Source organism: Oncorhynchus nerka, linkage group LG27 (genome assembly GCF_034236695.1).
Source record: "Oncorhynchus nerka isolate Pitt River linkage group LG27, Oner_Uvic_2.0, whole genome shotgun sequence".
NCBI lineage: Eukaryota > Metazoa > Chordata > Actinopteri > Salmoniformes > Salmonidae > Oncorhynchus > Oncorhynchus nerka.
The window spans coordinates 13,699,518-13,726,311 of record NC_088422.1 but is presented as its reverse complement, the minus strand read 5'-3'; the positions used below and the strand labels follow the sequence as shown (position 1 = coordinate 13,726,311).

The 26,794-nt window shown below is 42.5% G+C and overlaps 1 protein-coding gene across 4 annotated transcripts; it reads left to right on the top strand.

Annotated features, from left to right (window-relative positions):
* Positions 1-26,794, top strand: LOC115111263 (E3 ubiquitin-protein ligase TRIM36-like). Of its 4 annotated transcripts, none has more exons than XM_029637135.2 (11): positions 1-305; positions 4,136-4,376; positions 5,981-6,049; positions 8,509-8,852; positions 9,239-9,385; positions 13,765-13,860; positions 14,228-14,481; positions 18,218-18,339; positions 19,952-20,251; positions 23,119-23,416; positions 23,885-26,794. In XM_029637135.2, exons 1-11 carry the CDS (start codon positions 219-221, stop codon positions 24,240-24,242), a joined length of 2,316 nt encoding a protein of 771 aa, XP_029492995.1. In that variant the 5' UTR covers positions 1-218; the 3' UTR covers positions 24,243-26,794. The 4 variants fall into 4 exon arrangements, with proteins under 4 accessions (XP_029492995.1, XP_029492997.1, XP_029492996.1 ...); XM_029637136.2 differs by lacking the exon at positions 1-305 and adding an exon at positions 3,040-3,311; XM_029637137.2 differs by lacking the exon at positions 5,981-6,049 and having other exon boundaries at positions 3-305.

Below are 26,794 nucleotides of genomic sequence, written 5' to 3'. Positions count from 1 at the left end.
AATGTTCTCAAGCAGCTGGGGCATGAATGAAGTGTATGCTATATAGGATGCTCGAATTATATAGGATGAGGACGAAGAAGCAACCATATTTCTCTGACTGTGACATTCACAATTTGGGAAGCCATTCGATTTTTACAGTGTTTCTTATGCTATTTATTTCTTATTGACCCATTGTTTATCATATTCCCACCATTGTCTTGTCGACATTATCTGCCATTATGTCGGATACCGCGGATACCGAAGATAATCAGGATATGTTACCGAGTTTGGTCCAGCAGATAGTCCAGCGGATAACAGCGGGAGAGGTAAGTGAACGTCAGATATGATTTATGTTAATGCCAGATCTGTAGCCTGTTGGAGCAAAGCTGGCGTCTTCAGTATTGCTTCGGTTAGATCTAGGTGTGTAGTCTAGGTAGAGGAAGGATGCTTAAGGTTTTGTGCCGTCCTTGGAACAGGATTAGGGATGTAAAGATAAAATGTGCATGAAATATGAGGATTTGTAGATGGCTGTTGTAATTCATTTGATTCTATATCTATCCATCTTATCTGTTTGCTATCTGAAAGTGTGACGTAAGCAGTTCATGTGGGGTGCAAGACTCACAAAGGTTTTTTCTTCTCCATATAATCTCCATGAAGTCCTTTATTTTCCTTGATCCTTTTATAGGCTGCAAATAAATACCATTATCTTATGTCAAGGTTGTCAATCATCATAAATCGAAATATTGAATTTAAATATACTAATACGCCTTTGCAGGATACCAAGGGGTTACATACATAAATATACTACAAAAGCAGTCCTACGAAATATTCTAGGCTTTTGACCTATTAGCATACATTATTAAAGACATGCTCCGGAACTTTGGTGACTACTAAGTATTTTTTAAACATTCCACTTTGGGCTGGATATGCAATTCATACATGCATAATCTATGAGCAGAATTAATGTTTTACCGCAATTAGCCACGAAATCCATAGTTTTAAAGTGACCGGTTTTTTGGAGGCTGCGCTGCACCATTTTCCTACATTTTCCTCCAAGTTGGCCAGCCCCCTAGAAATTCGAGTTCAACCTTTGAGCTTCAGCCCCTCTCCATAGCGCGAGCGAGAGGCACGTCATGCAACTACAGCAGAGTGAGCGACAGCAATGGCGTGGTCCACAAATCTGCACATATGCGAGATTGTAGCAGTTTTTCCGGGACCAGTTTTGGCTTTTGAAGGCTACGGTCAGAACTACTGTACACAAAAGTACCATATAATCTCTTTAATGCCCATCATTTGTGTAACTAGGACCCATGTAATATTTACATTTGGCGTGAATACATTTCAAGCCATTCATAATTAAAATGGGACTCCATGTACTATAATATAGCCTATTCCTAATGTCCTTCCCTAAAAATAATCTTCAATGCTATGAGTGCATGTTCTCTGCAAATGATAGGCCAAGCTGTTGCTATTTTGGTAAAGCAACAATGTAGCATCTCTCAATTTTTAAACATTGTTGCAAACCTCAGGTTTTGGTCGAGTGCCCTCATACTCAACTGGCGGACCGCAGTCCGGATCTGGACCCAGAATGGGGTCAATACGGACCCCAGGTAACCGACCCCCGGCCTCATATAAACACACATAAGACATGGAACAATTTGTAGAATTGCAGGAATTGTTCTTTAAAAAAGCAAAAACATATTAGACCCATGCAAAATGTGTAGAATTGAGGGAAATTAGCTTTAAAACGGAACAATTTTCTGTCTGCCAATAAGAGGGGTGTGAACAGTGTGAGCTGGGGGTTTGTTACTGTAATGACAATATCCATACGGACCTTAGCCACCTAGGAAATGTGTGTGACATGACCTTCTCAAATGTTCTAGGTGGCAAAGCATTTATCGGCCAGTGAAAGCCGATCCTTTTGCCCTCCCTCTCTTTTAACCCAATGAGTCCTAACGTATCACCGGCACGTTTTGGACTTCCAACCCTTTTTAAACATTGTGCGTTCGAGCTACACTTCGGTGTTGTACGATTGGATTCGTCTATTTCTTCTGCATCCACCGTAGATACCAACCCTTAGTCTGTGTGATTAATGTGGGCTGAGCTAGAGCTGTGTTTGTGAGACAAGGATGGATCCCGAAGTTGCCCGGAGCAGGATCTTTTATAGAGTCCGAATGGCTTGAGCTACAAACTATTAAAAGCTATCTTCCGTACTCGCAATGGGAGTTATTTTATGTGGTTCCTTTTGATTTCCGTCTTCGCAATGGGCTGTCTAGCTTCCGCCCATCCTTTCTTTAGATTGGCGGATACACCTCCATAAATAAAATAACTCCTTGCTCGGTGGGCAAATTATGAAAAACGCCACCTGCTGGAGGGAGAGCGATTTTCCGTCGAGTTGGGCCTCGCCTTTCTCTTCCTCTTTGATGATGCTCACAAGCTACACAAGGGTCGTTAATAACACATGTCAAAGTCGTTACACGGAGGTGCCAAGTGTCTTCGGGGTTTCACTCCTCCCTTGTACCTGATTCATGAATTAAGGTCACTAATTAGTAAGGAACTCACCTGGTTGTCCAGGTCTTAATTGAAAGGAAAAAAAACAAAACCCCGCAGATACTAGGCCCTCCATGTTATGAGTTTGACACTCCTTTTCTACATAGAAGATCATTGGAAATCCTAGGACAAGGTGTCTATAATACTGTAGGAAGCTCACATAGTTGTTGTCACAAACTCCAAACAGTTGTCACTGACTAGTTGGATATTAATTACCCAGTGAGCAAACTATTTATGTAGCCCACTAGCAGCATTCATAAACATACATTTTTCTCAGGTTTTTGCTATGGCTAACTTTTATATTTATTGAAATGTTTCAATAAAACTCATAAATGGTACTGCTTAGGTCCAGTTGTTTTGTGTTGTACTTGTAGCCCTCAATTGTCCTGAAAAGGAAATGGTAAACACTTAAATGTGAGGCTAAATATAGTCTGGAAATGCAGATAAATTAGTCAGATTTTTTTTACTGGGATCTCGGGACTGATAGGGTTAAATACTCAGGGCTGCAGCATTGTTACTATGGTGATTTCAGTGTCTCCAACCCGCCCCACACAGCTTGTCATTGCTTCAACTGCACCGGCGCTGTTGCTGATTCACGGCTCGCTGGTTCATCCAGAGCGTCTAGTCACGGTATTTAATTCATTGTCGACTCAACAGCGCTCGTGAGTGCAGTAGTCGTAATCTTTAACAAACGCTGGAGAACTTTTAATAAGCTAAACGCCTCGAGAACAAAAAATATATTCATCATGTCTGCAGTGTCGCGACGTAACTCAATTGTATCGGTAAGTGGAAATTGTACAGGTCATACTGGTTTTATATGACAAACTATATATACTAAGTTAGTAACACCCTCGTGGAACGATACTGATGAATCATTGTTAGAAGTTAGCAGACTCCATGGTTTACCTTGCTTTTATTATTTCAAATTGCGAGGTCGAAATTAGGGTATTTCTATAGCAAGAACTCCTCATATGGTCATGAGAATCTGTGGTTCCTTTTTTCCGAGGAATTGTTAGCTTTGCTGTAACCATTTTGTGCTTCCTCAGCTAACCAACAAGCTGATGCATGAACTTCCTTAACTACGTGCATAGCCTACCAGTGTAGACGCTACACTTTTTTAAAGTTTTGTTTAGGAAAAATCAAATGTATTGATTAGTGTCAGGTGAGTTTGTTTTTGTTTGACTGTTTCAAAGTATTTGAAGTGGGCAAGCCTAATACAGTGAAGAATGTGATTTATTTTAGACGTATGCCTAGTCTAATAAATCTGGCTTACTTTTTAAACATTTAATTTGAAAAGGAACGATAATATCGGTTCATACTATGTATATTACTGTAGGCCAGCGTTTCCCAAACTCGGTCCTGGTTATCTCAAGGTATATATATTACCTTAACAGTACACAGCTAATTCAAATAATCATAGCTTGATGTTGATTTGAATCATATGTGTAATGTAAGGGCAAAAAAACAACAATGTGCCCCCCTTGGGGACCTTAGGACCGAGTTGCTGCAGGCTTAGTCGTGTCCACCTGCCTGATCTCTCTTGTATGTGGGAGCAGTTCGCCTGAGACTACTGTAGACATAATAGTGCTGTCTGTGTCCACACCAGGTCCCTATCAAGAATATTGAGCGGGAGCTCATTTGTCCGATTTGTAAGGAGCTGTTTACGCACCCCCTCATCTTGCCCTGTCAGCACAGTGTTTGTCACAAGTGTGTGCGAGAGCTGCTGCTGTTGAACCATGAGGATTCCTTCGATGCTGGGTCTGAATGTTCCCTCCCTGGGAGCCCAGGACCCCGATCCAGAGTGCCCTCACCAAGCATGGAGAGGCTGGATAGGCTTGCAAGATCAGGTGCGTTTGGGTTTGGCCAGTCCTCATGCCCATATTGTGATTCTGACATCATCACATGCAATTTGCAGTAAAGTTCTATGGACATTTCATACCCAGGTTCATCTTTCACATGTATTTTCTGGAAGTCATTCTCTGGGTTGTAGAATGAAATGTACACCACCCCCGATCTCATCCAGTTTAAAATCATCATGTTAGATGTTCATACATTCCCCCTAATCTTGTCCACTTTGAGATTGGTCTTAAGTTTCTTTAACAGAATGAAGTAACACGACTAGCGTTTAAGCCATCACTTTTGTTTTGTCTAGACTCTAGTTCCATGTCCGTAAGGCATTCACTTCAAAAATCCTTTAAATTACAGTTCTATTGTGTGGATATTAGTAATACAAAGCAATTTCTTAACACAACATGCCTATCATTTTCAGCACCTTGATAGAATGAGGCTTGAGTTATGTACAGATGGTGGAACGAAGCATGACTGTTATCCCACTGAAGCATTTGAAATGCTGGGGGGGGGCAATATTATTATTTGCTTTGCAACAAAAAAAAACTGAGGTCAATGTCTAAGTCCAAGGCGCTAGCAGCATGGAGTGAGACAAGGCAGTCTTTCACTTAACCATAAGCTGGTCCCTGCCACTCAAACACCAACCAATTCACATTTGCCCAACCTGAATGTGCCCTTCATGTCCAGGTCTGCATCTATTAAAACAGTGGATACATTCAATGCTGTTTAGAAAAACAGGGTTATAGAGCTGGTAAAAAGATAATACTTTCTTGGTCATTTTAAGAATCATTAACTAAATTACAATCACTGTGGGGTTAGTAACCATTGCACTCATGCAGATTTAGTAAAACAAAATCTGATAATTACGTTGACTATCTTAAAGGACATTATTTAAGGAATATTTTGGCAATGGGGTCCTTGATCTACTTCCCCAGAGTCCGATGTACTCGTGGATACCATTTTTATGTTTGTCCAGTATGAAGGAAGTTGGAGGTAGTTTTGCAAGCCAGTGCTAACTAGCGCAACGACTGGAAATCTACGAGTAACGCCATCTGCTAACTCCAACTTCCTTCATATTGGACACTGAGGCATAAAATGGTATCTTACATGTTTATCTGACTCTGGGGAAGTAGATCAAGGACCCCATTGCCAAAATCCTTAAGTATCCCTTTAACGTACCTTTCAGTAAAAGTCTTAAATCTCTGACATCATTACAGTAGCAGTGGTGGTCATGGTGACAAAACCAGCCTGCGTGGAATGAAATGAACTGAAGCCAGGACTCCACTATATTTATCAGACAACTGCTTTCAAAGCTAACAATGATTTGTTACTGCAACCTCTGTTTTCTTCACCTTGTTTTATTAGGATTCAGACCAGACTTTTTTTGTTTTAGAGTGTGTTAAACTCAATGTACCTATAGATGTTTTGAAATATGTGATTTCACATGTTTTGACCTAAAACTTTTTAAAGAGGGCAGTTTCTTTTAGGCACTGTTGTGTTGGCACTTGTCCACTGTTATTGGAAGAACGTCAGGTGTGACTCCACTTCTGTTCACATACTGTATATGTTAATCTCACTTCACTTCTTTGTCCATTGCTTGCAGCCACACTGCAGAGAAGGTCGTTTGGGAGGAGAGGTAGACGCGGGTTCCATTTTTTGAATAGCTGTAGTAGTGAGTACAGTGTTACTAGATCCCCCCAACCCCCCCTGTGAACCCCAACTTACTGTTACTCTACTGTACGTAACACACAGCTGACCATAGACCACCTGTTTTTGGTAGACAAGGCATTCTGGCTTTTTAAAAAGTCTACTGAGCAAAGGCATAAATGTAAATTATGTCCTACCAATTTGTCTACATTTGGTGTTCTGTTTTTTGTTGTTGGCCTGGTGCTTTCAGGGTTTAGTGCTCCCCTTTCAACACATGCATGTCTTAATAAGTAGGTTGGAGAATGAGCGAGCTACAGCTCTGGATGGGAATCTCCGAGGTGAGAGAAATGGGTATGGACGTAAAGGAATTGGTTTAAAGTGGAATTTCTTAATGCCTGTGCAGCTGTAGAGGGGTTTCCCCTCCCTGTAGCCTATGATGCATTCAGTACCTTGTGGAGGAGGCCAGTAGATTCACTTTTAGAAGCAGCAGGGGTTCTAGTTCTATGTAACACAACACAGGGGCTTAGTTTTAGATATGCCAAGATTCTCTAGAGCAATTGTGTCAAACTCATTCCATGGAGGGCAGAGTGTGTGCAGGTTTCTTTTTTTCTCCTTTCAATTAATACCTAGACAACCAGGTGAGGGAAGTTCCTTACTAATTAGACCTTGATTCATCAATCAAGTAAAAGGGTGGAGTGAAAACCCGCAGACACTCGGCTCTCCATGGAATGAGTTTGACATGTGCTCTAGATTATACCACTGCAACCTTCAATCATATGCCGGCTGACAGGCTTGCCCCAAGGAGGCTTTTTTAGCACTATGGTTTAGCTGTAATTGAAAATGATAATGTTTTAGACTCATGTGTTTGTAGAGATTGCTCTTAGCCAGAAGCCAATGTTCTAACCAACTCATTTGTTCTATTTGATGTGACACGCCCCATAAAGCACACACATTTGTGACATGCCCCTAGAGCACAATGCCAAACAAAACAATGGTCTTACTGAAACTTCAGCTGACATTTTTCTTTCAGTTTTTACTTATTTTTTTTATGTTGTAGTGCTCAGTAGATGTTTTAAAAAGGCTATGCCGCAATTGTCCTAATGCTAGTGAAAGATTCCCTCCATTATAAACACTTCACAACATCTCTCCTAACAAGTGCATCTGACACAAGTATCAAGAATGGCACCAGAATGAGTTTTACTTGATGCAGGATACCAACCAGTTTTCCCTTTCATAGAGATCAAGTATTAAAGGCAACCAACAGCTTTGTCTGAAATCCGTTCATCTTGACAGTTTATTTTTCAAGTAGAGTTAAAAAGAAAAGTGTAGGGAGGATGTATTTCTCCCAGCGTGTACAGTATTTGGTTTAGTCACATACTCTTGGCAAGATTGCCTGCATCCCTTTTGTAATGCAGTCCTGGTTATGGTGATGAGGCTCTGTCGCATTATGATGACTCGGACCATGTTGTTAATGATGTGGTTCTGTAGGTAACCCACCCCTTTGCCCTGCTATAATGGCCTTGCAATGACTCGTCAGTTTTTGCCCTGAGCTCTTTCTCTGCTCTAGCAATCACCCTCTGAATCCCACTGTGGCAGTTGGCAGTGTGTCTCAGCCTGCTACTGTACTCCTTGCTGTAGGCACATGCTGCAGCAACCTCCTCCCTCCCTGACCAGAACACCCACTCAGCCTAAGTATCTGTCCTTTTAATATCGCCTTCAGGACACGTGGCCCCCACCTCATCGATTTCCATCCCAATCCCCGCCCTGACCTGCTGCTTCATCCAAAACATCAAGCCTGCTCACCCACTACTCCATCCTCCTCAGTCTGCCATTATTATACAGTCTCACACACATTCCAAATGCAAACGCCATGATTGACCCGCATGCTTGCTTTGCGCCCACCACTCGTCTGTTGGTGCTCTGCAAAATGTTTTTTTTTTTCTTTTCTTTGCTTGCCATTTTCCTAAATGCGTTTCATGCTCAGTGACCAGGTCCTGCTGTTTGCATCTGTCATGTGTCATGAATGCCTTTGTCCTCATATTTTCTAATAATATGCTACAGTTTTGTAGTCTTTCTAGATGATGCTTTACAAGGCATCTGGTTGTGATGCATTGAACTGGACAAATGGTTTCAAAATGAATTTCCTCTGCAGGTAGTGGAAATCAATTACTCTTACCCTTTGGTTGATCTGTTCTGTCATTGCTTTTTCAGTTAGTTTTGTCAGTGGGTTTCCCACCTTTTACTTTCCACCTGATTTTGTAATTTATTTAAAATCATTTGGATTTATGTCCAGGTCATTGTAAACACATGCTCATCCTATCTCTTGTGTGATCCATTGTTGAGGGGTCACCCTGTAGCGAGAGCTGCCGGAGAAGGAAGGACCCGTGTTTGTTCTGTCGGACACTGACCCTTCCAGTCTGTCTGCCTGTCTCTGTGCAGGCCCACCCTTCGATTAGTACTCTAATGGCTGTTCTGTCCTAGCAGGCTCCATCTCCTCACCAGGATGGAGACGTGGCTCTGTGACCCCCCGCGTTACCACTTTCCCGTGCCCAGGCTGCCAACACGATGTGGACCTGGGTGAGCGGGGCATGAGCATGCTCTTCCGGAACTTCACCCTGGAGAGCATCGTGGAGCGCTACCGGCAGGCAGCCCGCGCCGCCGTGGCCATCATGTGCAACATGTGCAAGCCGCCCCAGCAGGAGGCCACCAAGAGCTGCATGGACTGCAAGGCCAGCTACTGCAACGAGTGCTTCAAGTTCCACCATCCATGGGGCACCCCCAAAGCCCAGCACGAGTATGTGGGGCCCACCATGAACTTTAGGCCCAAGGTAGATGCCATTGTCCGCCTCGGCGGGGTTTTCATTGTTTATCGCAAGCAGGTTTTTCTGGTGTTGATTTTAGAATAGTGACCTGCTCATGTCAATGATGGTGGATGACTCATTGAGTTGATCGGGTACATGGTGCAGCCATCATATGTTGACAGGACTGGTCCTTAACCAGCTCACTAGCATTCATTGTTGCGATAAGTTTTAATTTGGGCTGACAATACAAGTCTTTTCTCTGCCTGTCTTTTGTTGTGCAGTTGCCCGTTCAGAGCTAATGAATTCTGGGCATTAAACATTTCCTCCAGTACTTCTGTTTTGCATTTTGAGATGTGACGTGTTTGCGGCATTGAAAATGTCAGCTAGTTCAATGAGTTTCTCACGTCCATCAGGTGCTGATGTGTCCGGAGCACGAGATGGAGAAGGTCAACATGTACTGCGAGGTGTGCCGCCGTCCAGTCTGTCACCTGTGCAAGCTGGGAGGCTCCCACGCCAACCACAAAGTCACATCAATGAGCAGCGCCTACAAGATCCTTAAGGTACCGTATAATGAACTGTTGTTCAGGAAAGGGCCTTCCACAAACTTGGAAGCACAGAATGATCAAGAACAGCTTTTCCTAAATTCGGTCCTTGGGACACCAAGGAGTTCACATTTTGGGTTTTGCTGTAACACTACACAGCTGATTCAAATAATCAAAGCTTGATGGGGCGGCAGGGTAGCCTAGTGGTTAGAGCATTGGACTAGTAACCGAAAGGTTGTAAGTTCAAATCCCCGAGCTGACAAGGTACAAAATCTGTCGTTCTGCCCCTGAACAGGCAGTTAACCCACTGTTCCTAGGCCGTCATTGAAAATAAGAATTTGTTCTTAACTGACTTGCCTGGTTAAATAAAGGTAAAAAAAATATATTAGTTCATTATTTTAATCAGCTGTGTAGTGCTTAGGCCAAAACTAAAACGTGCACTCTGAGGTCCTGAGGACTGAGTTTGGGAAACCCTGGTCTAGATTGTCATTCACTGGAACTAAGGGGCCTAACCCAAACCATGAAAAACAGCCCCTGACCATTATTCCTCCTCCACCAAACTTCACAGTTGGCACTTTACATTCGGGCAGGTAGCGTTCTCCTGGCATCCGACAAACCCAGATTAGTCCGTCGGCCTGCCAGATGGTGAAGCCTGATTCATCACTCTAGAGAAAGTGTTTCCACTGCTCCAGAGTCCAATGGCGGCGAGCCTTACACCACTCCAGCCGATGCTTTGCATTGGAATTCGGTAGTGAGTGTTGCAACCGAGGACCGACTACTTTTTAAAAACTAATATTAGCACTCGGTCGTCCCGTTGTGAGCTTGTGTGGCCTACCACTTCTCAGCTGAGCTGTTGTTGCTCCTAGATGTTTCCACTTCTGAAAGGCTAATTGACATAATTTGAGCCAATTGGAGGTGTACATGTGGCTGTATTTCAAGGCCTACCTTCAAACTCAGTGCCTCTTTGCTTGAAATCATGGGAAAATCAAAAGAAATCAGGCAAGACATCAGGAAAAAAAATTGTAGACCAAGTCTGGTTCATCCTTGGGAGCAATTTCCAAATGCCTGACGGTACCACGTTCATCTGTACAAACAATAGTACGCAAACAAGTGTAAACACCATGGGACCATGCAGCTGTCATACCGCTCAGGAAGGAGCCGCCTTCTGTCTCCTAAAGATGAACATACTTTGGTGTGAAAAGTGCAAATCAATCCCAGAACAACAGCACAGGACCTTGTGAAGATGCTGGAGGAAACGGGTACAAAAGTATCTATATCTACAGCAAAACGAGTCTAATATCGACAACCCGAAAGGCCACTCAGCAAGGGAGAGGCCACGGCTCCAAAACCGCCTTAAAAAATCTACGGACTACGGTTTGCAACTGCACATGGGGACAAAGATCGATCTTTTTGGAGAAATGTCCTCTGGTCTGATGAAACAAAAATGGAACATCATGTTTTGGGGGTGCTTTGATGCAGGAGGGACTGGTGCACTTCACGAAATAGATGGCATCTTGAGGCAGGATAATTATGTGGATATATTGAAGCAACATCTCAAGACATCAGTCAGCAAGTTAAAGCTTGGTCGCAAATGGGTCTTTCAAATGGACAATGACCCCAGGCATACTTCCAAAGCTGTGGAAAATGGCTTAACCTCTCTAGGGTACGTGGGACGCTACCGTCCCACCTGACCAACATCCAGTGAAAGTGCAGGGCGCCAAATTCAAATGACAAATCTCATAATTAAAATTCCTCAAACATACAAGTATTATACACCATTTTAAAGAAACTTCTTGTTAATCCAACCACAGTTTCCGATTTTCAAAAAGGCTTTACGGTGAAAGCATACCATGTGATTATGGTAAGTCGGCGCCTAGTCACAAACAGCCATTTTCCAGCCAAAGAGAGGAGTCACAAAAAGCAGAAATAGAGAAAATGATCATATGGCACTCATAGGACTTCATGTTACACAATAAATGTATGTTTGATAAAGTTCATATTTCTATCCAAAAATCTGTTTACATTGGCACGTTATGTTCAATAATGTTTTGCCTCCAAAACATCTGGTGATTTTTGAGCCACATCAATTTACAGGAATACTCATCATAAACATTTAAACATACAGGTGTTAGTCATAGGATTAAAGAAACTTCTCTTTAATGCAACCGATATGTCAGATTTCAAAAAAGCTTTACGGCAAAAGCACACCTTGCAATGTTGTGGAGTCAACAAAAGTCAGAAATAGCGTTATAAATATTCACTTACCTTTTGATCTTCATCGGAATGCACTCCCAGGAATTCCAGTTCCACAAATGTTTGTATTGTTCTAAAAATGTATCTTTATGTCCAAATACCTCCTTTTTCTTTGAGTTTAGGTCACTAATCCAAATGCACAATGCGTGGGCACTAAGTCCAGACAAAGTCAAAGTTTAATTACAGTTCGTATAAACATGTCAAACGATTGATTATATACATCTTTAGGAATTCAAATCATCAATCTTCAATTATATTCCAACCGGACAATTCCTTTGTCATTATAAAGGGAACAGAGCTTGTGCGCGATCAACAACTCTGCTTTCAGCCAGACCACTGGTTGAAACAGCTCTTATTTGCTCCCCTTTCACTGTAGAAGCCTGAAACAACATTCTAAAGACTGTTGACATCTAGTGTAAGCCTTAGGAAGTGCAATCTGACTCTATTTACACTGTATATTGGATAGGCAAAAACTACAAACCTCAGATTTCCCACTTCCTGGTTGGATTTTTCTCAGGTTTTTGCCTGCCATATGAGTTCTGCTATACTCAGACATCATTCAAACAGTTTTAGAAACTTCAGAATGTTTCCTATCCAAATGTACTAATAATATGCATATCCTAGCTTCTGGGCCTGAATAGCAGGCAATTTACTCTGGGCACGCTTTTCACACCTGGATGTGAAAATACTGCCCCCTACTCAAAAAGTTAAGGACAACAAAGTCCAGGTATTGGAGTGGCGGTCACAAAGCCCTGACCTCAATCCTATAGAACATTTGTGGGCAGAACTGAAAAGGTGTGTGCGAGCAAGGAGGCCTACAAACCTGACTCAGTTACCCCAGCTCTGTCAGGAGGAATGGGCCAAATTTCACCCAACGTATTGTGGGAAGCTACCATAAACGTTTGACCCAAGTTAAATCATTTAAAGGCAATGCTACCAAATACTAATTGAGTGTATGTAAACTTCTGACCCACTGGGAATATGATGAAAGAAATAAAAGCTGAAATAAATAAATAAACTTATTCTGACATTTCACATTCTTAAAATAAAGTGGTGATCCTAACTGACCTACTACAGGGAATTTTTACTAGGATCAAATGTCAGGAATTGTGAAACTTAGTATAAATGTATTTGGCTAAGGTGCATGTAAACTTCCGACTTCAACTGTATATACTGTTGTGGGGCGGCAGGTAGCCTAGTGGTTAGAGCGTTGGACTAGTAACCGAAAGGTTGCAAGATCGAATCCCCGAGCTGATAAGGTAAAAATCTGTCATTCTGCCCCTGAACAAGGGGTCGTCATTGAAAACAAGAATTTGTTCTTAACTGACTTGCCTAGTTAAATAAAGGTAAATAATAATGTTTTCTAGGCTTATTCTATATTACTACTTAGTATGTGAATAGGTATACATGTCTGCCCACCATTCACATGTGTGTTTATCTTCCTGTCTCTGGTCCGAAAGCTTATTTCCCATGGAGTTTTTGCAGTGTGTGTTTAGACATTGTTTTCTCAACACAGCTCATTCCAGTAGCTGTACGTAGGATTCTTAGTATACAGTATCTTGTGTAAATCTTTGTATAGATTGGATTTGTTCTGACGTTTTTATTTGCCTACTTAATTGACATCATTGTAAAGGTGCTAGTAACTTAAGCGTTTTGCTGCACCTGCTATAACATCTGCTGAACTATGTACACAACCAATAAATGATTTGATTTTGAGTCCCCTAATGAAATATTTATCAGTCATTTGTATCTGCTGAGTGGCACACGTCCACAGGATCAGTTTACCTTTGAGCAGTGTAATCCACATGTGCGGTCATCAACAACAAGCATCCCCCCCCTCCTCCAGACTAGAGGTCAGTCAGCCACTGAAAGCAGAGGGACAGAGGACTCTGTGTCCTTTGACTGTAATCTTAGAGGCCTATGGACACAGGCACCGGGCCTGACTCATTCATATTTAATATAATCATTTGTATCTTATGCTTATCTATCAATTGAACATCTGACGATCTCTCTGCTGGCAGTACTGTATGCAGAGGCATATTGGGTATTTTGTTCTGATGAACAACCGGAACATTCCTGGATGAGGTAGGATTTCAATCGGTTTTCTGAATGCTCTCAAATGTTCTTTGTTGTGATACCAACAGGAGAAGCTATCAAAGAGTATCCATTACTTAATCAGCAAAGAGGACCAAGTGAGGACTCAGATTTCCCACCTGGAGGTGTTGATCAATGAAACTGAGGCAAGTAGTTGTTGATGGAATAAAACTAGTCCTGTGTCTGACTGTTTGTCTTTATATTAAATAACAAAGGGACATTGTCTGTACTGAGAAGGAAGGTCACATATTCAAATGCATGTAAATACATAATAATTTGCATGAATTCCACTGCAGAAGGGTTTGCTTAGTCTGTACTGTATTATGACAGCTTTCTCTCGTTTGACATTTTGTAATATTACTACTATGCTAGCCTGGTCCCAGATTTGGTTGTGCCATCATTCCTGCTTTGTCATGCCAAAATCCTTGTGGTAAGGAGGCATGATGGCACAAACAGATTTCTATGCAGTATTATGGCACCATGATGCGTTGACACCGTTCCCTACCTCTACAGGAGAATGGCCAGGTGGCGGAGTGTGGGGCCTATGAGCATTTTGAGCGGCTGTTCCAGACCCTCCAGGAGAGGAAGTCTGAGATGCTGAACTCCATCGAGCAGTCGAGGACGCGGCGTCTGGAGCAGCTCAGGGGCCAGGTGGAGGAGTACCAGGGCATGTTGGAGAATAGTGGCCTCGTGGGCTACGCCCAGGAGGTCCTCAAGGAGACAGACCAATCCTGCTTCGTTCAGACGGCCAAGCAGCTGCACACCAGGTCAGCCTCCGCTCCAGGGACAAATTTCCCCTAGGTGCCGATCTAGGTTCAGCTTCCCCTCCAATCATAACCTAAACCAGTAGTGGGGAATTGCTAATCTGAGGGAAGATCATCTTCTAGGGCAATTTCACCCAACACTGTCAGCCTCCAGCCCTGACTGCCACTCCCAACACATTAGTATACGAAGGCACAGTAGAGACTGGCTCTCGACGGTTACCATCAGTGGCGATAAATGCTAATGGTTATTTAATATCACCATTGTTTAATAAAGTTGGGTAATTTAAAGGACCCTGTTTCAAACTATTACAGGCCAGAATGCCATTTCCCTGTGGCTGCTCTTGTTATCTAGGTTTCCTAATGGGGATTTGGGCCCTGTGACTCCTCCAGTACTAAAATAAACCTGCTTACGGGTAGGTTGAGGGTGTCGAAGATCCATGACACCAAGTATCAGGGACACTGGGACAGATTGGAATGGTGAAGTGCTGTTTACATTCCCCATGTCCTGCTCGAGCTCTAATCCTGCTAATTGATCTAAATGTGTACAACAAAAAAGCAGCTTTGGGACTTCATTCACCTAACACTGTTACCGTCACCCGCCCACACACGTCTCCCATGCTCATTTAGCTTGCTCGGGAAATCCATCTCTGATAGTGGTCTCTTTGCTAGCATGTATTTATTTTGAATCCCCATTAGCTCCTGCCAAGGCAGCAGCTACTCTTCCTGGGGTCCAGCAAAATTAATGCAGTTATACATTTGAAAAACATTACAATACATTCGTAACAGATTTCACAACATTGTGTCCTCAGGCCTCTACTAACACATCTATAACACAACATCCATTGTGTATAGTGCATATGTTATGTGTTTGTATGCATGTCTGTTTGTTGCTTCAGTCCCTGCTGTTCCATAAGGTGTATTATCAGATTTAAAAAAAATGTACTGCTGGAATGAGTTACTTGATGTGGAATAGAGTTCCATGTAGTTATAGCTTTATGTAGTACAGCGTGCCTCCCATAGTCTGTTCTGGACTGTGAAGAGACCTCTGGTGGCATGTAGGGTATGCATGGGTGTCCTAGTTGTGTGCCAGTAGTTCAAACAGACTGGTGCATTCAACATATCAATACCGCTCATAAATACAATTAGTGATGAAGTCAATCTCTCCTCCACTTTGAGCCATGTGATTGACATGGATATTATTGTTAGCTCTCTGTACATCCAAGGGACAGCTGCCCTGTTCTGAGCCAATTGCAATTCCCTCTTTGAGGCACATGACTGAACAGTAGTCCAGGTGCGACAACTAGGGCCTGTAGGACCTGCCTTGTTGATAGTGCTGTTAAGGCAGACCAGCGCTATTATGGACAGACTTCTCCCGATCTTCGCTACTGTTGTATAAATTTTTTGACCATGACAGTTTATAATCCAGGGTTCCTCCAAGCAGTTTAGTCACTTCAATTTCCACATGATTTATTACAAGATTTAGTTGCGGTTTAGTGAATCACTTGTCCTAAATACAATTATTTTAGTTTTTGAAATATTTAGGACTAAATTATTCCTTGCCACCGTTCTGAAACTAACTGCAGCTCTTGAAGTGGTGCAGTCATTTCAGTAGCTTTAGTAGCTGACGTGTATAGTGTTGAGTCATCCGCATACAGACACACTGGCTTTACTTACTCTACGTTTTTTTTTTTCAGCAACAGACTATGATCGATAATGTCAGAAGCTGCACTGAAGTCTAACAAAACAGCCCCCGCATTCTTTTTATCATCAGTTTCTCTCAGCCAATCAGTCATTTGTGTAAGTGAAGTTCTTGTTGAATGTCCTTCCCTATAAGAGTGCTGAAAATCTGTCCATTTGATTACTGTAAAATAGCATTGTATCTGGTCAAACTATTTTTTTCCTGAAATTAACTAAGGGTTGGTAACAAGCTGATTGGTTGGCTGTTTGAGCCAATTAAGGGGTCTTTACTATTCTTAGGGAAGGGAATAATTTTTTCTTTCCTCCAAGCGTGAGGGCACACACTTTCTAGTAGGCTTAAATAGGAATGACGACAATATTGTCCGCTATTGTCCTGTAGTAATTTTCTATCCAAGTTGTCAGACCCAGGTGGCTTGTCTAGCAACAATGACAAGCCACAACTATTTTTTTCACCTCTTCAACACTTGCTTTACCGAATTCAAAATGATAATGCTTGTCTTTGATAATTTGGTTGGATATACTTGGATCTGTAGTGTCAGTGTTTGTTGCCTTCATTTCATGCCTTCTTTTGATTATCTTGCCAATGAAAACAGCATGAAATTAGGTGTCATATCAGTGAGTTTTGTGATGTATGAGCCATCTGATTCAATGAATGATGGAGCTCTGTTTGCTTTTCTGACAAACATGTCATTTAAGGTGCTTCAAAGTTTTTTTTTTTTTACTGTCTTTGTCATTTCTTTGTTTCATTGTGTAGTTTATTTTTGTTTTGCCAATCGGTTGTACAGCCAGACCAATTCGCCATCTCTTTTGCCTCATCCCTCTCAACCATACAATTAAAAAAAAAAAAAGTTACAAAAAAAATCCTCCTCAATCCATGGGGATTTAAGTCATGTTCTTAATGGGTGCATTGCTTATCCCAGTTAGTAACTGGGATAAGCAATTTCATGAATGTGTCAAGTGCAGCGTCTGGTTGCTCAAAATGGACCAACAAATATTATTCACATCAACAACCTCACTACAAAACCTATTATATATATATTGTCATTAAACTAGAGTAGAGAAACGAACAGCTCCAACCCAGCACCAGGATCACGCCAGGGTCGTATTATACACTATTAGGCCCAGCCTTTGGAACTTTGGTTTTCCTAGATATGACTACTATATTGTGATCAGTACATCCGATGAAAGTAGTATCCAAATGAATTTCTGCATCATTAGGTAAGATATGATCAACACATGTTGATTTCATTCCTGTAATGTTTGTAACTACCCTGGTAGGTTGATAACCTAAACCAGGTTGCAGGCACTAGTTTGAAGCTTAAATTGAACCTTTATTTAACTAGGCAAGTCAATTAAGAACATGTTCTTATTTACAATGACGGCCTACCGGGGAACAGTGGGTTAACTCACTTGTTCAGGGGCAGAATGACAGATTACCATGTAAACTCTGGGAATCTATCCAGCGATCTTTTGGTTACTGGCCCAACGCTCTAACCACTAGGCTACCTGCCGCCTAATGAGTGGGCAGCCTGATGAAAGCCAGTCGATATTTAAATCACCCAGAAAATATACCTCTGTTGATATCACATACATTATCAAGCATTTCACACATTTTCCAGATACTGACTGTTAGCACTTGGTCTATAGCAGCTTCCCACCAGAATTGGCTTTAAGTGAGGCAGATGAACCTGTAGCCAAATTAGCCAACAGTATTTAACATGAGATCCTCTCTAAGCTTTACAGGAATGTGGTTCTGAATATAAAGATAAGCACCATATTTTCTGTAATGTTATAACCATGTATTGCTACCACTATCATCAAAGGTGTTCTGTGTGAGTTTGAGGCATAAAATCAATATAATCTGTTTTTTTGTGAACCTACATATGTTAGCGTGGGCTTTTTTAACACTTCTGGGATGCTTGATCATTTTTCTTGCTTTACTGGGAAGCCTAGCAGAGCTGCAATAGTCTCGTAGCCAGTTATGGAGGGCAGCCATTCACTTTGTTCACTACAAAGCGAATATCTGCCATTTTCTTTCCAGAATTGCGAAATCCACCGAGTCTCTGAGGACGTTCCACCCCGCGGCTGACCCCTCCTTTGATGAGTTTGTGCTGGAAACTTCCAGAGAGGAGACTATGCTGAAGGAGCTATGTTTTGGGGGAGGTGAGTACCCCACACTCCTAATATGTAAAAATGTATGCAGACATTGCAATGCAAGCCCAAAGTTTAACCTTAATTTGGTGACACTCCTCATTGGTTCCCCTTTAACTCACCTCCGCCTCAACCTGTCAGTCACTTTCACCTCCTGGGCTCTGCTCTGTTAAGACACTGGTAACCAGAAGCGCTTTTAATTAAATAAGCCGGTTACACTCCTGATATACACACAGGGATTTTGGCACAAAGAGCATTGCAGGGCTTTTTGCTGGTCCACTGCTTTGCATATAGACTCGATTTAGAGAAAAGGGAACTGTGCAGCGGGCTGGATATAATTATGTTCCTGTGAATAGGAACTGATTTGACATGCGCATATTAAGTAGGGGCAACGCTACCCTGGACGTAAACAGGAGGCTTCTTATAGGCTCCCATCTAACTGTGGCTGTCCTCGGAATGAGTTCCAACCCTGTTCCCTCTGTCCCACAGGTATTACTGTGTGTATTGAATGGGCTTTTGGGCTCGTCGCGCTATAAAGATTACTGACCGCAAAGGGGCCCTGCTTTGTCTCCCCGTAGAGAGACGAGGGGTCATCTGTGTTCGTTAGCGACAGTTGGTTGGCAGAGTGGGGGCCAGGCTGTCCTTGAGGACAGGGTTCAGACCTGTAGAAGTGGGCTACATGGAGCAGCGCTGCATGGATTTCTCATTAAACTAGACCAGACAGAGTAAAGGAACGAACAGCTCCAACCCAGCACCAGGATCACGCCAGGGTTGTCTTCACAAGGCAACAAATGGAAGGAAACAGTATGGGTGGGGGTCTGGGGAGGGTGACGGTGACCTCCCAGATACTGTATATCACCCAAAGAGGTGATGTGTAATTTCAACCCCAGTACTCAGGCAGATCTCATTACGGTGTTGTGGAGTCTTCTATGCTCTCACTGGCTCTATATTTGAATCTATCCCCCACTAGTTGAACCATAAAGGCGTTGTGTTGTGCGTTCTCCCCCTTCCTAATCCAGCCCCTCCAGAGGCTGCAGTCTGGTCTCACAGCCAGTGAGAAACGAGGAGAAGCCTCTGTTTGGTGTAATGCCTGTCCTGTCCTGTCCCGGCCGTAGCCTGATCAATAGGTTGTTTCTCTGAGAATAGCGGCGCTCTCAGGCTGGTAGCCCGCTGGGTTGGCCGGCCGCCCAGTCCCCCTCCCCCCCCACCCTCCAGTCCTGATCAAACCTGCTGGACCTGGCTGTGGCTGACAGGAAGCTATGTCTGCAGTGAGGGGGGGGGTGAAGGATTTGCAAAGTGCTTTTCCTGGCAATATTTTTTTAGCTTCTCAATCTTCCTGTTCATAGTCTGTCTGCACTGAGTTCAGTCACATTTCGTAAGGACTCCATGCACTTACATAAACCAATGTGTCAAACTAAAAATAAAAAGATGATTTCCAGATGACCAATATCATTTTAAAATAAGGTCTAGCATGTTTTGTATGGACCGTTATGTCTCTGTCAAGGCTTACTTGTCCAAGGCTTGCTTATGTTAGTTTGTCAATTTAGATATTTGTATTTTTTGGTAGACTTGGACTTTAACCCGACCACCTCACTCTGCCATTTCCTTTTCTCTGCTCTCTCAGTCCCCGAGCCTCCCATCATTGATCTGTCCCGTAGTCACGTCTACAACGAGGGCTTGTTGTGCTGGCAGCTGGCTGAGGATACCCTGGCCACAGACCACCAGGTGCTGGAGTACAGGAGGCTGGGCGCAGAGCAGGACGGCGACAGCCGCTGGCGCCTCACAGACAGGGTGTATGGCCCTAGCACAGTGGTGTGTGATCTGGAGGCCGACAGCCTCTACTCGTTCCGAGTCCGCAGCTGCCGCAACTCCCTCTACAGCCCCTACAGCCCAGAGGTTACCTTCCACACACCACCTGCCCCAGGTAGGCTCCAGGCACTGATGTCTCACAAATGCACTGAGGATGATGTTGTATTCATGTGTAGGGGTGGAACTCGTGATGGGCAGGGAGAGAGGTGGGCCTGGGCCATATTCTGAAACACGGCACTACTGGAATAGCAACTCGTAACAAAACAAAAATGCTTGGCAATCATGTAACAATGCTTTAACGCCATTTCTGTGTTGCAGGAACTGGGGAAAAACAAGTATACTGGGCTCCATAGCCGGCGTATATCTACTAGGCTGTGAAAGTAGATTACAAATAGACAGATGCTCCACTGTTCAAAGTGAACTGTGGGATAAAATACAGGGGACAGTTCTGAAATTGCTGTGTGACTTCTGCAACCCATCTCCTTTAAAGGATTGCAGAAATCACAGCCTTTTGAATGCTTTGTTTCTTTTAGACTGACTGAAGTGCAGCAGAGTCCCAGAGTAACAGTATATCTGCTTACGACTTTCAGTGTTTTTCATCCTCTGATGGTTAAGTGCTCTGATTTTAACTTTCATATACCGTCTCTAAAGCACTAGATCTCCTTAATTCCTCAAGTCTATTGAATTGGACAGTCCCCACTAGAGGTTGACTGATTTCCAGTTTTCATAACAATCGGAAAGCGTTATTTTTGGGCTCAGATTATTATTTTTTTATACCTTTTTTATTTAACTAGGCAAGTCAGTTAAGAACACATTTTCAATGACTGCCTAGGAACTGTGGGCGAACTGCCTTGTTCAGGGGCAGAACGAGAGATTTTCACCTTGTCAGCTCAGGGGTTTCAATCTTGCAACCGCACAGTTAACTAGTCCAACGCTCTAACCATTGCACTCCACAAGTAGCCTGCCTGTTACGCGAATGCAATAGAAGCCAAGATAAATGGCTAGCTAGCAATAAACTTATAAAAAACAGTCAATCATAATCACTAGTTATAATTACTAATCTAGTTTAGCAGGCAATGTTAACCAGGTGAAATTGTCATTTCTCTTGCGTTCATTGCACGCAGAGTCAGGGTATATGCAACAGTTTGGGCTGCCTGGCTCATTGCGAACTAATTTGCCAGAATTTTATGTAATTTATGACATACATTGAAGGTTGTGCAATGTAATAAAAATATTTAGACTTAGGGATGCCACCCGTTAGATAAAATACCGAACGGTTCCGTATTTCACTGAAATAATAAACGTTTTGTTTTCGAAATGATAGTTTCCGGATTTGATCATATTAATGACCAAAGGCTCGTATTTCTGTGTGTTATAATTAAGTCTGATTTGATAGAGAAGTCTGACTGAGCAGCAGCAGGCCCGTAGTCATTCATTCAAACAGCACTTTCGTGCGTTTTGCCAGCAGCTCTTCGCAAGCACAGCGTTGTTTATGACTTCAAGCCTATCAGCCTAATGACTGGTGTAACCAATGTGAAATGGCTAGCTAGTTAGCTGGGTGTGCGCTAATACTGTTTCAAACGTCACTCGCTTTTAGATTTGGAGTAGTTATTCCCCTTGCGCTGAAAGGGCTGCGGCTTTTGTGGAGTGATGGGTAACGATGCTTCGAGTGTGGCTGTTGTCGATGTGTTCCTGGTTCGAGCCCAGGTAGGGGCGAGGAGGGGGACGGAAGCTTTACTGTTACACTGGCAATACTATAATGCCTATAAGAACATCCAATAGTCAAAGGTATATGAAATACAAATGGTATAGAGAGAAATAGTCCTATAAATACTATATTAACTACAACCTAAAACCTCTTACCTTGGAATATTGAAGTCTCATGTTAAAAGGAACCACCAACTTTCATATGTTCTCATGTTCTGAGCAAGGAACTTAAACGTTAGCTTTTTTACATGGTACACGTTACTTTCTTCTCCAACACTTTGTTTTTGCATTATTTAAACCAAATTGAACAAGTTTTATTTATTTGAGGCTAAATTGATTTTATTGATGTTTTATATTAAGTTGAAATAAGTGTTAATTCAGTATTGTTGTAATTGTCATTATTACAAATAAAAAATTGGCCGATCGACTTGGTATCGGCTTTTTTGGTCCTCCAATAATCGGTATCGGCATTGAAAAACCATAATCGGTCGACCTCTAGTCCGAACTTCCATGTGTGTGTACAATTGCTGATCCATTCGGGTTTTGTTTATCCTCCGTTGCCTTATTAGTCTGCAGTAAACTATGGCTGAGAGCTGGGTCCACTGTGGATTGAAGCCCAGTGATAGGACTGGGAACCCACATTCCTGTGTCCTGACTGGGGATTTTTCGCAGTGGGGTGCGCAGTGTGTTAGTAATGAGGTGGAATTCTGGGTCAATGCAGGCTTCAGACAGACCAGACATAACAGTAGCTGCAACACGCCTCACAAGTCAGTGTAGGCATACTGCATACTTATCATTATTGTACGACAATACATTTGTCTTATTTTTTTAATGAATGTTATCTTTAAGATCACTCAAGTTTGTGTCGTTCATGCAACAAGTGGTAAACGGCTAGTATTTTTGTGAATAAATATAGATTAAATGCTTTACCATGGCGACAGAATGCAATGGCTCATTGCACAGGCATAACTATTTTAGTTGGTAAGTGAATAGTAATTATGGCCTTTGGCGTTGTAACTATTTTGAGACTTGAGCAGATGTGGCTAAGAAAATCATTTAAAATAACCTTACATGAGAAATAAAGCATGGTTTGTCTTGTAAATGGATACATTTGTAAATTCTGTCAATTCCTTCACTTTTTTAAAAGATCTTTACAATGGCGCCCTCATGTGACACTTTATGAAAGCCCACCTTCTCGCTGGCATCCTGAGACGATGATCAAACAGGACATTCTATCTGCGTCTGACTGTTTCTTTTGTTGCTCTTTTCCCATAGCATTTGGCTTCCTATTCAACGACAATTGCGGCTTCAGCTCGGAGCGGCTGGCGTTGAGCAGGCGCCGTGACTCTGTGGAGAGCATGGCCGGCATGGCCTTCCTGCTGGCTGCTGAGCGTGTGCAGACAGGCAGCTATATGGGCCTGGACTACATCATTGGTGACACGGGCATCTCTCAGGGCAGACACTACTGGGCCTTCCGCGTGGAGCCCCACTCCTACCTGGTGAAGGTGGGCGTGGCCTCTGATTCCAAACTGTTGGAGTGGTTCCACAACCCCCGAGACACTAGTAGCCCCAGGTAAACTCTGCCGCCTCAGACGAACTCTATCACTCACTAAGGATTAGGACTGAGTCACAAAGAAGCCTGCGACGTAAGAAGCATTAACTTGTAAACCAGGGGTGTCACTCTTTCCATGGAGGGCCTAGTGTCTGCTGGTTTTACTTTTCAGATAGCCCTAGACAGCCAAGTGAGGAGTAGCTTACTAATTAGTAACCTTAATTCATCAATCAAGTACAAGGGAGGAGCGAAACCCTACAGACACTCAGCCCTCCATGGAATGAGTCGACACGTGCTGTGTCGGGTGAATTCACAGAAAAGGCCTTAGTTTTTCAACAATTCTTTCAAATATGTTTCTGCTATTACCTACTGTGGTTTTACTGTTATGTATATTTGAACAGGCTTCCAGGTAACAATGAGGAAACAATCAGTGTGACAGTTATTGAATGGGCTGTAGTAGGCTGACTGTTGCCTGTCTCCCACCTCCAGGTACGACCATGACAGTGGGCACGACAGTGGCAGCGAGGACGCGTGCTATGATCTGTCCCAGCCCTTCACTCTGCTCACTGTGGGCATGGGCAAAATGTTCCTCCCCAAAGCTTCCATCTCTGCCGGCAGCGACCACGGCGACCACAGCAACCGGGTGCTGCCTATGCCACAGCGTATCGGCGTGTGCCTAGACTACGATGCGGGCCGGGTCTACTTCTATGATGCAGACACCATGAGGTGCCTTTACGAGCGGCAGGTGGACTGCTCCGGTACCATGTACCCTGCCTTTGGCCTCATGGGTAGTAGCAAGGTTCATCTAGAGGAGTTCATCACAGAAAAGCGTCTGTCGTATATGTGAGATGCTGGGCCTTCCACACACACAGGTCTCTCCCGCTCAACACTTGCCTTTGCGTTCATGTTGGTCTCTGCTTTCAGTCAGGTATGATTGTAATGATTTTGTTTTTGTCTGCAGTATTTCAGCTGACTATTATTAATCCAGGTCTTTGTTTTTTTTTAATGAACACGTATTTATGTATCACTACTAAGTCCAGTAAAACGTAGCCAAGAGAAACCTGAAGAGCCTTGCAGCTACATCTATGCCTCTGTGCCTTTCACAATAAATAGATAATCTAACAAATGATATGATTTGTTTAACTGTGCACAACAGCAAGGCTAGTTATCACTTACAAGGGTGAGTGTGTGTGTAGGTCACAAGGACCCCTCGGTTGAGAAACATCCCTACCAAAAATGTGTAATACAAATCATACCTAATCAATGTCCTTAGTCAAGAGTCTGTCAACACCAGTTTGTTACACTGCATTTGATTTGGACACATGCTCAAAAAATTTGCACTTTTTATTTTTAAAGATTAGCACACTTTCTTGCACTTAATGTCACTACCTAACCACTCTGAACACTATTTCAATGCAGAACACATTTATCTGAATCGTAACACTAAACATCCACGTTCAGGGTGTAATTCTAACGAGGTCTGTGTGTGCTACTCGGACGTAAATCGTGCTTTGCTGTCAGTGGGAGACTTTTTTTTGTCACGTGCGGATCTCGACTTAAAATTACACTCACGGAGATTAGTTGTTGATCACTAAATTATCACGTTAATGAATTTACCTTGCACTACTGCCTCGGATGCAGTTGTTCAATAGCAGTGAATGTTTTCTGTTTAGCACTGGGTTTTCTGTTTAGCACTGGGAATTCTGTTTAGCACTGGGAATTCTGTTTAGCACTGGGAATTCTGTTTAGCACTGGGAATTCTGTTTAGCACTGGGAATTCTGTTTAGCACTGGGAATTCTGTTTAGCACTGGGAATTCTGTTTAGCACTGGGAATGTGAAACTTCAGACACTACAGGTTCTCACTACACAAACTGTCCCACGGAACTCTACTACGATGCGACTTCTTCCTGACACATGTCATGTTAGTGTACAGAACTTAGACATTTGTTACGCACGTTGACGATTGGCTCTTCAGTATCAGCTAGGACAACAAGGTTTTAGGGCATACCATGGGTCTGTTCAGCAGTGTGCAGCGTTTCAGAACCTTCAGATTTGGAAATATATTGTGTAAACTGATCAGATGCTTTGTCCTCTAGAAAAGGGAGTAATTTTGTCTCTATACATTTTCTATTTCTGAATGGTTACCCCTGCTGAACAGTGCCCCGGTCCCCTCTGGCTTCCTTACATGGGTTTTTGGACAATATCTGTACATATGTTTTGTTTTCTTGAGGGTAAGGATAATCTGTTTTTCTCAGGTTTGTGGCCTATCAGCCCTGGAAAACTATACCTTTCTCCTCAACAGAATTGTACTTTTCTTTGCGGCTTCCATAAATACATGAGTAATTTACTGTACCCTAATCTCAGCCTTTTAAGATTGTTCATATATCCAATAATAAACTGAAATTAACTATTTTAAATGTTTACATCAATATACATATCTTAGTGGCATTATTTTTGTTGGGGGTAAAATAAGTCATAGATCTGCAATTTTGTTTTCTTTGAGTTTGTATGTGCTGTGAAGTTTCTCAGCTTAATCAAACTTGAGCAATTTGGGAAATTGGTGGAAAATTGTAGTTGGAATTAGATCATGTCTGACTGAATTTGTCAAGGGAGCATTTTAAATCTGGATGCCTCCTTTTCTGTGTTGTGATGTTTTAGGTCCATTTGAGTGTTGCGTATCCTAGAATTTGCTGCGTTAATTGTTTTGCTTCTCTGAATCATGTACATTTATTTTGAGGAACAACAATCTGTAGTCTTAATTTTAAATCCTAGCTGCTTCAGAATTGGTGCGCATAATTCTCTACCATTCCTTTTAGAACACAACACTTCTACCTGTTCCTTTTTTAAATGACTGTTGAAACACCTTTTAAAAAGTCTATGCACTTAATTAACAGGTTCGGGATTGTGTTTATCACAGAATGTATTATTTACAGAACAAATTGAATGTCTCGTAGGTGCGTTTTTTTTGTTAATTTGCTTATCTTGGGTCAAGTCACTAGTGGCCACAGGAGTTGTCTTTCACAGTAGATATTTGCTATAGTGCTCATCTTATTCTAGCTACTGTACATATCCACTGCTGATTGTAGAAAAAGGGAATCATATGGTTTTCAGTAGTAAGTTAAACCAAATGTTCTGCAGACACTCAGTCTAATGGTTCAAGCTAGCACTTTAAACTGTAGCATGTATGCCTCGGCTGTGCAGGTCTGTGTGAATTGTTGTGCAATATTACGTACACTGCAGGGAATAGACCTGTTGTATTCTCCTATTGTAAGTAATGTGATGTTCGCTTTCTGTGAGTGATGCTTTGATGTACATTAAGCGTTCTGTCATCATTCTTAACGTAGTATTTTATTTGCTGTTTGGGAATTTGTATGAAATAAACAAGTGTTTTAAACCAA